The sequence below is a fragment of the Diorhabda sublineata genome, chromosome 3 (assembly GCF_026230105.1).
Source record: "Diorhabda sublineata isolate icDioSubl1.1 chromosome 3, icDioSubl1.1, whole genome shotgun sequence".
Lineage (NCBI taxonomy): Eukaryota > Metazoa > Arthropoda > Insecta > Coleoptera > Chrysomelidae > Diorhabda > Diorhabda sublineata.
In genome coordinates, this window is record NC_079476.1 from 36,494,695 (window position 1) to 36,507,902 (window position 13,208).

At 34.7% G+C, this 13,208-nt stretch overlaps 1 protein-coding gene across 4 annotated transcripts in view; it reads left to right on the plus strand.

Annotated features, from left to right (window-relative positions):
* The window catches only part of LOC130441868 (retinoic acid receptor RXR), a 28,508-nt gene that overhangs the window by 6,400 nt on the left and 8,900 nt on the right, over nt 1-13,208 (plus strand). For 2 of the 4 annotated variants that reach the window (XM_056775688.1, XM_056775687.1), the window contains exons 2-3: nt 874-1,070; nt 8,317-8,587. In XM_056775688.1, coding sequence (XP_056631666.1) covers nt 962-1,070; nt 8,317-8,587 — 380 coding nt within the window. In that variant the 5' untranslated portion in view covers nt 874-961. The remainder of the gene's footprint in view (nt 1-873; nt 1,071-8,316; nt 8,588-13,208) is intronic. The other 2 variants (XM_056775689.1, XM_056775690.1) reach the window with 2 other exon arrangements.

Genomic DNA, 13,208 nt, shown 5'->3' on the forward strand with positions numbered 1-13,208 from the left:
TTACCCGATCTTCTTAACTAAATTATTTTAAAATATGGTCGACATCCGGTAGAACCGTAACTGTAACTTTGTTATTTTTAATTGGAACACCCTGTATATTAATACATTTTTGAAATCTTCATATCTTCAATGGTATCCTCGTAAAACATAATTTATAAGCGTCTGCAACGATCAAATTTTTTACAAAAAAATTAACTCAAAAAATATGCATTTTTCGAAAAAAGTTTACTAAAATTTTACGTAGATTTCAAAAGTGTAGAACCGGAAGTCGGCCATCTTTGAAAATATTTTAGTAAAAATAATTGTATCCGAAAACCCAAGTGTAGAAATTTTCATTATTTTACTATAAGTATTTTGGCATATACACAACTCGTTGTGGGACACACCGTATAATTTTGTCATTTCAATCAAAGATTCATCATAAGTATACCCAGTGAATTCATTATGCAGTGTTGCAACTTTATCACTCAATTAATTTGAGCTCAGTTTGAAAAACAAAATATATTTTTTTTATTCACTATAAAGTATCTGTTTCTGACAAGCTATTATGATATAGTTGTGATTTATTCCAGGTTTTATTTTTACATAAAATCTCTCACATGTTTCCATCACATTTTTTTTGTAATTCTACAATGAAACATAGTAAATCAACATCTAGAAATTTTGTATAATACTCAAACATTGTTATTGAAAAATAATTAGCAGTTTTAGTTTAATTACTTTCCAAATATATTGAAAAATCGTAAAATTACACCAAGTCTTAGTAAATTTTCTCAATTGTCTAAGAAAATCACTCAAATTTAAATTCACACACACTGATTAGTAATTTTATGTTTCTCAAAACAATGGTAACTTTACAAAAAAATTTTACAGTGTACGAAAAGTTGCTGAACACCAAAAATTTTATCTGTGAACAATTAGGTGCATTGTGTTAAATATTGTGAAAAGTGTAAAATAAATCATGATCAAAAAGGAAAAACCCATGATGTCAGTAGCTGCTATTATACAGGGCCAAGCAGAACATTGGAGCAGAACTCTAGCTGGTTTTGGGAATTCGCATGTATCTTTAGGTTAGTAAATTTTAAACCTGAAGCTACGTATTTATCGTGTCAATATTATTGGAACATGTGAATTTTTTATACAAACATTTAGTATTTCATATTTTTTGAGTATACTTGTACAATTCGATACTTTGACTTGGACCTGGAATTTTTATTTATAATTTAGTGGTGTTCGAATTTTGACATTGACACTAGCACTATATATGAAGAAAAGAAAGGTTGGCAATGGTATAGAATCAGGGCTTCTTAAATTGTGGGGACTACTGAAAAAAGATCTGATACTTTTCAATCATTATAAATAAAATTTTAAAATTAGTATACACACTACGTACAAATATAAATACAAATAAAAATCATACAAAATACTATTGTAGTTTTATTATAACTATGGAGGAGGGGGTCGTTTAAAATTTCCTAAGCTTGAAGGGGATCGCTATATAAAAAATTTAAGAAGCCCTGGTATAGATAGTAGTTGAAAACTTTCTGCAAGTGCGCACTCCACTTGCAGAAATTGAAACTTTTATCTTTCACATCATCGTTAGATAACTATTTATTCAGATCCACGGCGAAATTTTTGCGTGGGAACAATTTGAATCCAAAGGAGTTCTTGAAAATGGAGTGCGCCATTTTTTCGACGAGCTTGCTGAACGTTGGGCTAAAACCTTTGAACTCGATTGGCTATACTATTTAGATTTCCTTAGTCCTAAACTGTTCCGCCGTGAACCAAGGAGAACAGTGAATCATTTGATATTTGTTTCTTTTTCTCTTAAGCCAATACTACACGATGCGTCTAATGTTTTGGCGTTCCGACGTTGGCGAAACATTGGACAAAGGCTGGAACCTTACCTAAACTTACCTAAAGAAATGAGGATGATGGAAAAGAGAATCCAAGAAGAACATATATGTAACATAACTTTCAGGTGGGGGATAAAAGCCGTGTAAACTAGTGTTAATAAAAAATCGTGGACGTTCATGGATAATCACATTGTTAACGATGTTTTTTTTATTGTTCACCATGTAATTTATATTTTATTATATCCAAGGTTAAAACTATAGCGAATATTTTGAGTGCGGAACTGACGAAAAGTAATTTGAAAAAAACAACTAATAGACATTACAAACTTATTATGTTGTTTACCTTGAAAGATCTGCGTTTGTGTGCTAAAATTTCTAATGCCCTTCAATTTATTTTCTGATTAATTTGTTATGTTTGTTAAAAAACTAATAAATACCTTAAGAGATGTCAAATTGGCATCAGATAAAAGTTAATTTATATACAGGGTGATTCATTAATAATGTCCAATCTCTGAACTGTAGATTCTAGACCTCAAAATATTATGATTCTGCTCAACATTCGTTATGCAAATGTTGCTAGTTTCCGAGTTAGGGGGTGTTCAAAATTTAAATTTAAATTTTGATTTTCGCAATAATTTTTTATGTTTTCACAATTTCTCTTTGAAAATTGGCTCTAATTTAACATTGTTAATAGAGAGGGCGCTAGTTACACTTGTTTGTGTTAATTAAATCAAAGTAAACTTTTTTTGGGCTAAACTTACAACTAAAATAATAAAAAAATATTAAAAAGCGTTAAATTCTACAAAAAAAAGTTACTCTTCTTTGAATCGTGTAACTCAATCGGTTATTTGCTTCTAAAAAGTACAACAAATTTTAATTTTTTCATAAAATTTTATTATTCCTTATTCCTGTTATTCCTTAAATATGTAACAATAACAAATTATGATTCCTGATGCCAAAAAACGTAAAATTGCCAATTTTGAAAGAGAAATTGTGAAAACATAAAAAATTATTGCGAAAATCAAATTTTTAAATTTAAACTTTGAACACCCACCCCGTAGGTATCTCGGAAACTAGCAATATTTGCATAACGAATGTTGAGCAGAATCATCATATATTGAGGTCTAGAATCTACAGTTCAGAGATTGGAAATTCTCAATGAATCACCCTGTATATATTAAATGTGATATTTACTACAATCTACGAGGGTTGTCTGAAAAACTTCCGACCTGACAAAGAAATTCTATTCTCCATCTAACTTTTTAAGTCCTTCCAAATACTAGGTGTCGTCTTCGTCTTGAAAATACACAAAATAAACAGGAAAAATCGCTGGGGGACAGATCTGGTTAATACGATGGGTGGTCAACTAATTCGAAATGCAATTCCTTAATTTTTGATATAGCGATTATTGAAGTGTGAGAAGGCGCGTTGTCCTGATGGCAAAACACTTTGCCGTCGAATGCGGTCGCAATTTCTCTTCTCAAGCAATAATGCGTAATACCCTTTTACCTTTTCAAATATAATAAACATAGTCGATGAACATATCCCATGACTATCTCAAAAAATGGTCGCTAATACGAAACATATTTTTTAAGTAAGTACCGTTTTGGAATTAAAAAAAGAAGTGCAAAGATATCGCAATAATTTTATTTTTACATGAAAGCCTGTACCTTAATCTACTTTTCTACATAATTTCCGTGAATATTGAGGCACTTGTCATAACGTGTCATCAGTTTTTAAATACCCTCCTCATAAAATTCTGCCGCCTGACTTGTTAACTACCTGACCGCCCAGGTGTTTCTTGAAGTGCAGGAACAAATGGTAGTCGCTGGGCACCAGATCAGGGCTGTAGGAAGGATGATCTAGAGTTTCCCCTTGAAAAGATTTGATGAGATCTTTGGTCCGATTAGCCACATGCAACAAAACGATACCCTTACTCAACTTGCCACGTCTTTTGTTCTGGATTGCACTACGCAGATTGTTCAATGTGTCACAATAAGACGCTGCATTGATTGTCACATTACGAGGGCGAAACTCCACTAGCGATACTCATTTTCTGTCCCAAAAAACTGTGCACATGATTTTCCGAGCCGAGCAGAAATTGTTTGCTTAAACTTCACTTTTTTGGGTCATGACGAATGTCGCCATTCCATGGATTGTTGTTTCGATTCTGGTGTGACGTTGGCCACCCATGTTTCGTCACCAGTAACAATTTAGTCTAAAAAATCTTCACCTTCATTGTGGTACCGCTCAAGGAAAGTCAATGCACTGCCTAAACGTTGGGTTTTGTGCAAATCATTTTTGGAACCCAACGTGAACACAATTTCAAGTTCTCGGTCACAATGCGATACAAAACACTACGAGAATATTGAGGAAAGTAGTCGCACAATCATGAAATTGTAAAGCGTCTGTTTTCTCTCACCTTTTCGTCCACTTTCTGCACCAAATCTTCATTAACGACCGAAGGACGCCCACTCCTTTCTTCATCATGCACATTTGTGCGGCCATCTTTAAATGCTCTCACCCATTTCCTTACCGTTCCATCACTCATAATGTTTTGTTCGTTAACTTCACAGATCTCACGATGAATATCGATCGGTTTTACGCCTTTAGCACTAAGAAATCGTATAACAGCCCGTACCTCACAATTGGCGGGACTCACGATTGTCGGAGGCATCTTAAACACTCAGTAAACAACGTAAATAATGAAGAATCAGACTGTAATGGCGTCAGTGCGTAGACAAGAGATGTAGGTAACCAGCGCGCATGTGCGGAACGCCGACCTTGAGTTTGCGGCGGCGGAATCGTAAAACGGTACTTACTTAAAAAATATGCCTCGTACTTTTCCGACGGATGAAATCGTCTTTGCCTTTTTCGGAGCAGATTGCCCTTCGTAATCCACTACCTTCACTGTTTTTTCGTTTCAGGAAAGTGGTGGTAGATACAGTTATGAATGGACTCAAAAAATCTGAGTCAATAAAGTTTGAGAAATGTTCCGAATGCGATTTTGGTGCAAGGTGAACAAGTGTACGGCCATGCTTGAGTCCTGGTCGCGGCTTCACGAACGCTGTGACCAGGTCTCAGTGATTTATTGAATTTATTGTTATATAGGTGCCCATGCTTACGACCAACGACGGCGACTGATTTTGAAAACGCTTTTATGAGCGTTTTTAGAACACCGTGACAAATACGCTAACCAAAGTTTCTTATTTAGATGGTCATGCTAGCGTTCCAAACGCGGCGTTCGACTTTCCAACAGTAATGTATTGACCACGTTTAATTTGGTCTGTTGACGGGCTAATTTGTAAAACCTCAAACATAAAAAATGTTTTCCTCTACCTTTTCCTTAAATACCTCGAGACAATAAACAAACAGTACATCATCTTCCATGGTTTGAACCGACTTGAACATAGCCGTAGACTTATCTAAATCTTCCAGTACTATTTGGTGAATTTTTTCGATGAAATCGTTGCTTTTCGCCGTTCCTGGCTGTGTCGTCGGCAGTCCACGTTTAAATTCAGCTGCCTAAAATTTTGCGGTCGTGAATGATGGTGCAAAGTCTCCGTACAAAGTGCCATATTTCTCAACTTGATACATGGCGAATAATTTCAGGTTGAAATCGGAAAGTTTGCAGACAACCCTCGTATTATAAATCATTATATTTTTTCATACGGAAATTGGGTAGACTTTTGCATTCCTATATCATCACGTCTTTAGTCGTAACAGACAAAAAACTAAAACTTTTATTTAAAATTGTTTGTGGGCGTCATAATTTAATAAGAACCACTGTATATTAGCAATCATGATTTTAATTGTTGTAAATATTTGTTTATGGCCTTTTTGTTGGAAGACGACAAAGTGAACTTTAGATTAAGAACACAGACAGAAGATAATGTTGTCGGCCTTGACTTATTTGTGAAGAGATGCAAATACGCGATAAACGTCATTATAATAAATTTCGACAAGATATATATCCCACAAAAATCAGTTTTGGTAAACAATAAAACATAAAAGGGAAGTAGATAATGAAAAAATACCTTAATTGTTTACGAATTTTGTAAAGAGCGAACCTTAAATAGAATTGATTGGCCTGTTGTGAAATTCAGTGCAAAACAACACGCGCCCGCCTTAAAAAAATATCAAAGATTGCACAAAGTCGCTTGAAGGTCAGGAAAACAATCGGTTTACTGCAACACCGATCATATTAAGTTATTTGGAATCTCCTACGTGTTCCATATATATTTGCAGTGGTGTTTATTGTAGGTGAAGTCCGCCCATACATAAAATGAAACAATTAGTCGACTTCAAAATATAATATGACTGAACAGGACCGTATTTTGGTTAAGTTTTAGTAATTTTTGGCCGTCAAACAGATAAATTCAGATAGTAAAGATGAATTATTATGTACATCTACAAAATAAGACAAATACTTTTAGCATATTTTAGCACTAACTGTTGTCCTATTTCAAAAGGTTTCAAATAAAATTATAGCCGTATAAATAAAAATGAACATAATGGCTTCGATACTTATTTATTTGAACTATATCTAATGCTGTTGTACCTTACTTAATTTATTTACACACTTGCACTAAACATTATGTTAATTAACATATCACAACTTTTATAATTTATTTAAATCAACGGTTAATTTTTACTATTTCCTTAAGACTTTGAATTATAAACTGACTTTTCGCTGCTAAACAAGCACATATTTATATCCGAAAGGAATTTCTCGAATAATTCTAGAAAGTAAACACATAATTGAAAAGGCTTTCGTAGAAATTGGTCCAAACAATATAAAAAATCGGGCGCTGTGATAAAAACATGTAGTAAAACATATCAAACGGTTTCCGTCTCACTCCCACGAAATCCGCACCCGGCGCGTCCACCAGATTTTATTTTGAAATAATCAAGCAGGGCCGGCTTCACGGTCCATGTTGTGGATGAATTCGTAACATTACAATAAAAAATGCTTCAATACAAAGCATCGTTTCTCTAGACTTTGTAATACATGTCAAAAAGTACACTCAAAATAATTAAGTTATACATTAGATGAGTTAGGGCGTAAGGTTGTGAATCTAGCTAACTAACACTTTGATCTATTAATCTATTGTGTACCCGGGACCGTTCGCTAGTCAAGTAGCAACGTCTTTGTGAAGCCTGCTCCCGTCTGAGGGCTATTGGGTTTAACCTCTTTAAAACCTTGAATGTAAGTACCCGTAGTTTTTATTCACGGATTCCCTCGCACTCACAAACGAGGTGCTGTCAGGAGTTTTTTCGATGTTCTTCAAATGGTAGTTCACTAAATAGTGTCTAGTAAGCATACCAGTAATGAATGAATAATTGAAATGAAATGGCCTTTTGGGAATACTTGCTGGAATAGGAAAAAAATCTTATGGATTGCATCAGGCCTGGGGTTATATTCCATGCTCCTGATTCCTTTTCGTTTTATCACTTTTTTATGACCATGACTTGATGGCATTTTGAAAGGTTGTGGTATTACGAAAGAAATTTTTCCGCCTTTTGAATCAGTATAAAGAATTATTGTATGCGGTTCTTAAACATCAATTAGAGAAACATTACACGGATATCCTGCCCAGTTATGACTCTTAAATTCTCACCACTCACCTATTATAGCAACACGACTCTTAAACAGATTGAGATGCATGTCACAACGAAATTAATGAAGAAGTAGATTTGGAGATAATGCTTAAAAAACCAGAAGAAATCGAAAGGGCAACAGATTGTTTTAGCTAGTAGCCAACTGCTACACGAAACAGAAACAAAGACGTCTTACTCGAAATAAAGAAACTAATAGTACAAAAGAGACAGTCCGGGCGAGATGGTTAAGGAGCCACGCTGGTACAGATAAAATTATAATCGACTTAGATACTTTAGATACGACACCATTCCATTCAGACTCTATACAGCAGGATCTTTTTTTGTTTTTATTTGATAAGTTGTAGGTTAACCAACTCAATTATTCTACATTTCGATTTTTCCTCATGATATTAACACGATATTCGATAGTATACAGTTCATTTAGAAATTGATTGTGTTTTAGTACTTCCTATAAGTATTTTCATTGAATAATTACAATTTATGATAATTTTCTTCAGAATGTCTCTTTATGGCGAACGGTTTCCTTGGGATGTACTAGAAATCTACAAATCTCTTAAACCATGAATTTTATCGAGTTTAACAAAAAGGTACCTTTTTGTTAAAAAATCTTTATATTGTCCAAGTTGTCCTCACATACATGGTAATACGTAATCATCCATTAAAAATTGATAATGTTCTAATGTAAAGTCAGAAGATATGCTTAAATATAAGTTTTAAAGGCCTATAACTCGTATGAAAAATTTTTTTATGTCACAGCATTATTTTCACGTCATCTACTCACTCCCGAATTTTTTGCATCAAGTCCCGATGATTTTTTTAACTTAATATTTATTTACAGCACTTAGCATCGACCCGAATCTTTCTATGGGTACTTTAGGACCGCAATCTCCGCTAGAAATCAAACCAGACGCATCTACGTTAAACCAATTTAGCCCTCAAGGACCAAACAGTCCGGGATCTTTCAACCTTGGCCATGGTAATTTACTGAGTCCCGCAGGATCACAGAAAGCTAACTCGCCATATCCTCCCAACCATCCCTTAAGCGGTTCTAAACACTTGTGTTCAATATGTGGAGATAGAGCTAGTGGGAAACATTACGGAGTGTACAGGTAATTAGAAGCTTTAAAAAATTCAAGTTTCGCTTCCATTTCAGTACATAAATTTACTAAAAAAGTTTAACGAGGTAAAAGTTTGAGGTTACAATCATATTTTTTCAAATAAATATGAATAGAATAGATGTGAATATGTCAAATCTGATACTTGAAACATTCATTTTGGTCAAAAAATGGAATTAAACCGCGAACCTTTTCGATTTTCTATTTTTCGACATGGATTAAACCAACAGGAGTGTGCTGATCAAGCTGATTCGACTTTTGGTGATGAAACACCACCTCCAGCAACCGTGTTTCACTGATTTTACAAATTCAGACGCGGTCGCACTTCGCTACGGGTTGAATTACGTGAAGGTCGTCCAAAATCGGCTGTTGTGCCAGAAAACATCGATGATGTGCGTAAACTAATATTGCAAGATCGTCACGTGACATACCGTGAGATTGAGGCAGTACTTGGGCATTAGTTCCACTCGTATACATTCAAAATTGCGTTGCCAAAAAGATTTGTTCTCATAATTTGACAATCGCTCAAAAAAAGCTCCTATCGATCAATGCAAAGGATCTGTGCATATGAACGAAAGTTGTTTGTGCACGAAACAATGGAAATTACGCCACCGTTCCATTAGAGCAACGTAGAACGGTCAATTTTGAATATTACACCAGCTTATGTTTGCCAGATGTGTTTGAAACAATCGCAAAAAACGAATCATTTTCCACCACGACAACGCGACCTCTCCAAACTCATCAATTAACTATTTAAACACTTTTCCCTGCTCTACTCCATAGCTACGTACAGTTAAAACACCACAAAAGCAACTAACGTTCAAAACTGAACATCAGCGAACGAATAAATTTTCTTTTAGCAAGTCCCGTTTACCGACAAACCTCCGAAAATGTTTTGCTGTGTTCGGCGCAACGTACTGACCAGACGAATTTGATAGAGCGCGCGCGGCGCGTTTGGTTCATTCGGATTGTTTTGTTGCAAGTGAATATACCTACCAATAGAATACAATAGGCTATATTCCGAATATTAAAGGCCTAAATCCACCAGCAAGAAGGTACGCCACACCATTTTTTTCCATATAATTCAGTTGTTTGAAAATTTTTTAACCGTCCCACGTGAGATGGCGGCGGGTGGAGTGTGGTGGGTTGAGTGTGCGCGCAAACAATTGAATTAAATGGAAAAACATATTCGACACGAGGCGTGGAGTGGCGTGGCGTGTTGCCAGTGGGTTTCGGCACTACATCTTTATATTATATTTATTAATTGTCTTTATAATTAAAATTGGTATAAATAGCTACCGATTTGTAACAATGTCAAACGAAATAATTCATTTTGTGACAGTGAAAAAAATAATTCTAATACCGTGACCGTGGCCTCGCATTCGCGTATTACATCACGATTAGTCGTACCGACCTTGAAATAATAATAAAATGTACGATACTCGATGCGAACATTGCAACTGACTAAATGTCATGAGATTTCAAACACTGATATATCTCCCTGTGGAATCGTGTACAAAAAAGACTTATATATATATATATATATATAATATCGTGTGATGGAAAAAGTAGATCTTGAACACGAAGCATATCTATTATAATTATGCACGAACAGGAACGGATTAAGTCTATAAGTAGTTAGAACTTTGGATATATTTGGTGTTTTAAATAAATTAAAAATTTGTACTACCACGGGGTGTGGGCGGTTAAAAATAAGACTTTGTTTTATTTTTATAAATTATATTTTTGTTCCCTCACCCACCAAGCCATAAATGTTTGCACTTCTGAAATTACTACTTACTTAATCCTGAAACATTTCTTTCGGCTTTAAGGCATACTGAAGTTGAGTAACTACTTTGGCCCCTTTTCCACAGCAGTTTCCATTCTTTCCTATCCTTTGTCTTTCATTTTCCGCCATCTTAATCCTGGATTTTCAGCTACGAATTTAATTTCTTCTGTCCAACTCGTCCTCGGTCATCCCTTTCTTTTTGTTTTTTGTAAGTTTGTAAACACCCAAATATTAATTTTAAATAAAAAACATTTAATAGAAAATTATTTGTTTAAAATAATGGCTCTAATATTTTCTAAAACTCTTGACTAACGAATGTTCTGCTTCAAATCAAGTCTTGTTATTGGTTAATTCATTTCTAAGAAATCCTCATAATAATATATCAGCTGGAGATGAATCTGGGCTGTAGGGAGGCCAGGGAATATCACCTCTGTGTCTTAAAGGGCTGTAGTTTCAAGTTCAACTTCAATATCCGAAAGTACGGAGTTCGGAGTATAACCAGAGCATCTGAACACGTTTCTGTTTCATTACCGTATTTTTTCGCTTCTCCATGGCCGTTCTTTTTGTTTTTTATCAATAGTTGTATCGGCTCCTTCGAAGTTTTCAACAATGATTTGATTAAATTTACACTCGGCCACTGATTGATATTGTGTAATTAGTAATAAGATCGAAATACCCATGGAGTAATGACGTAAGAATCATTTTTTTTATTAAATGTTTTTACACCGAATGTGTGTTGGTTTTCCTCGAAGTAATGTATATATAAAATAGTACGGTAGGCCTTATACGCCCATGGCTTGAAGTCTCTATAGTTACTGCTTTTCTCCAACTCTTATTTTCATGGTTGTATTGCGCCAGTTCGCCTTCTCCTTCTTTTTGCATCTCCTCCACTTGTTAAGGCTCTTTTTACACACCTGTTTTCTTCCATTCTGGCTATATGCCCTAACCAACGCATTTATTCTTTTTGTTCCTCCAAAAATTTTTCTTAACACTCCTATCGCCCATGCCTTTAGTATTTTTTCCTCTTTCTTATTTATGACCCAGGATTCACTAGCATATAACACCGTAGGTTGTATAACTGTCCGGTAAATTCTTATCTTCGCTACTCTGGAAATATCTTTGGGCCTTAATAGGTTTCCGTATTAATTTCTTAGATATTCCAAGTTTTGCTAGAGCTTGGTACAGGTGTTTTCTTAATATTGAATCATATGCTTGTTTAAATTCGAAAAATAATAGCTTCAAATTCAGCCCCAACCGTTAGTAAAACGGAATATATGTGTATTGGAGGAGAACAACAAAATTTAATACTTGAAGAAACACAACAAAAAATAAGTCATTGTACAGAATACAAATACCTAGGCATGGTCATCACTAATGATGGAAGATTAGATGAAGCAATAGCACAAAGAAATAACCAAGGAAGACAAGCAATAAGACAACTAAATAGTGTATTGTGGGACAAACAAATATCCAAGGAAAACAAACATCGAATATACAATAGCATAATAAAAAGTATAACAACATATAGTAGCGAAGTCTGGCCTCTAAAAGAAAAAACAGTCAAAATGCTTGAAGCTACAGAAATGGATTATTGGAGACGCGCGGCAGGAATATCAAGACTGGTAAAAATAATAAACGACAGAATCAGGGAGATCATGAAGATGCAACACACGATTACGGAAGACATTAGGGTGAATCAGTTAAGATGGTACGGACATGTCCAAAGAATGCCTGAAGACCGCATACCCAAACAAATTTTAAATTGGGCACCACAAGGAAGAAGAAAGAGAGGAAGACCAAGATTAAGTTGGAGAGAAGGTATCGAGAAGGATATTCGAGAGAGAGGATTGGAAAAAGATCTTTGGGAAGATCGAGAAAAATGGAAACTGGGAATCGGAAGACGGCGAAGAACGTTTTAACCCGATTAATATATATATATATATATATATATATATATATATATATATATATATATATATATATATATATATATATTCAGCCCCAGCCTCGATTCCCTCATGCGGTTCCTACTTTGACCAGTTAAAAGTTGACGAAATTTAGGGCTCATCCTATATGTGAAATACAGTGCTAGAAGTTTTCTTCTTTTAGCTCATTCTAGACGCTAACCATTTTATCTTCCATAGCTTTAGCCCTAAATATGTTTTAAATGCGAAATTTACCTTAGAAAATAGTTAGGAAACGCAAGATCTGCCAAATAAGGTGAATGGTTTAACGCTGGGATGTTGAACTTGGCTGGAAACTTCTTCTTCAGCGTCAATTCATTTCGCATTGTTTAGGTAGAGTTTCAAAATCATAGGATTCGACAAGAATCCTATGATTGGGAAACTTGACTAATTTGAGCTTTTTTTGGCTTTTGGTGAAATGATTAACGTATTATCAGTTATTGTTATTATCCTTTGAGGTCAATTTGGGTCATTTCAGTAGCATTCAAAGTATCAGTACAAACATTTTTACACGCACTTTTTGCCTGTTAAATTTATCATACGGATTCTTTATCAATTGACATAAATTTAGGTTGAGTTTTGACATGGAAGGGCGACCCGGATAATAATCATCTTGAACGTGCAATAAACATTACACTTATACACTTCTTTCAATAAATTGCATTTTGATTTTTCCGTGAAATCGTTGATAAACTGTCACATTTAAGAATAAAAGAACTAAAATGCGAATGAGGATCCGCTATACTGATTTGTTTACATTAGCGAGCGGTACTGCTTTCGTATCAGATTGTTTCACGGTAACAACTGTTAGTGGCTGGGGTTTGTCGTATTTACACATTCAGTCACGTTATTTGAAAGCCAT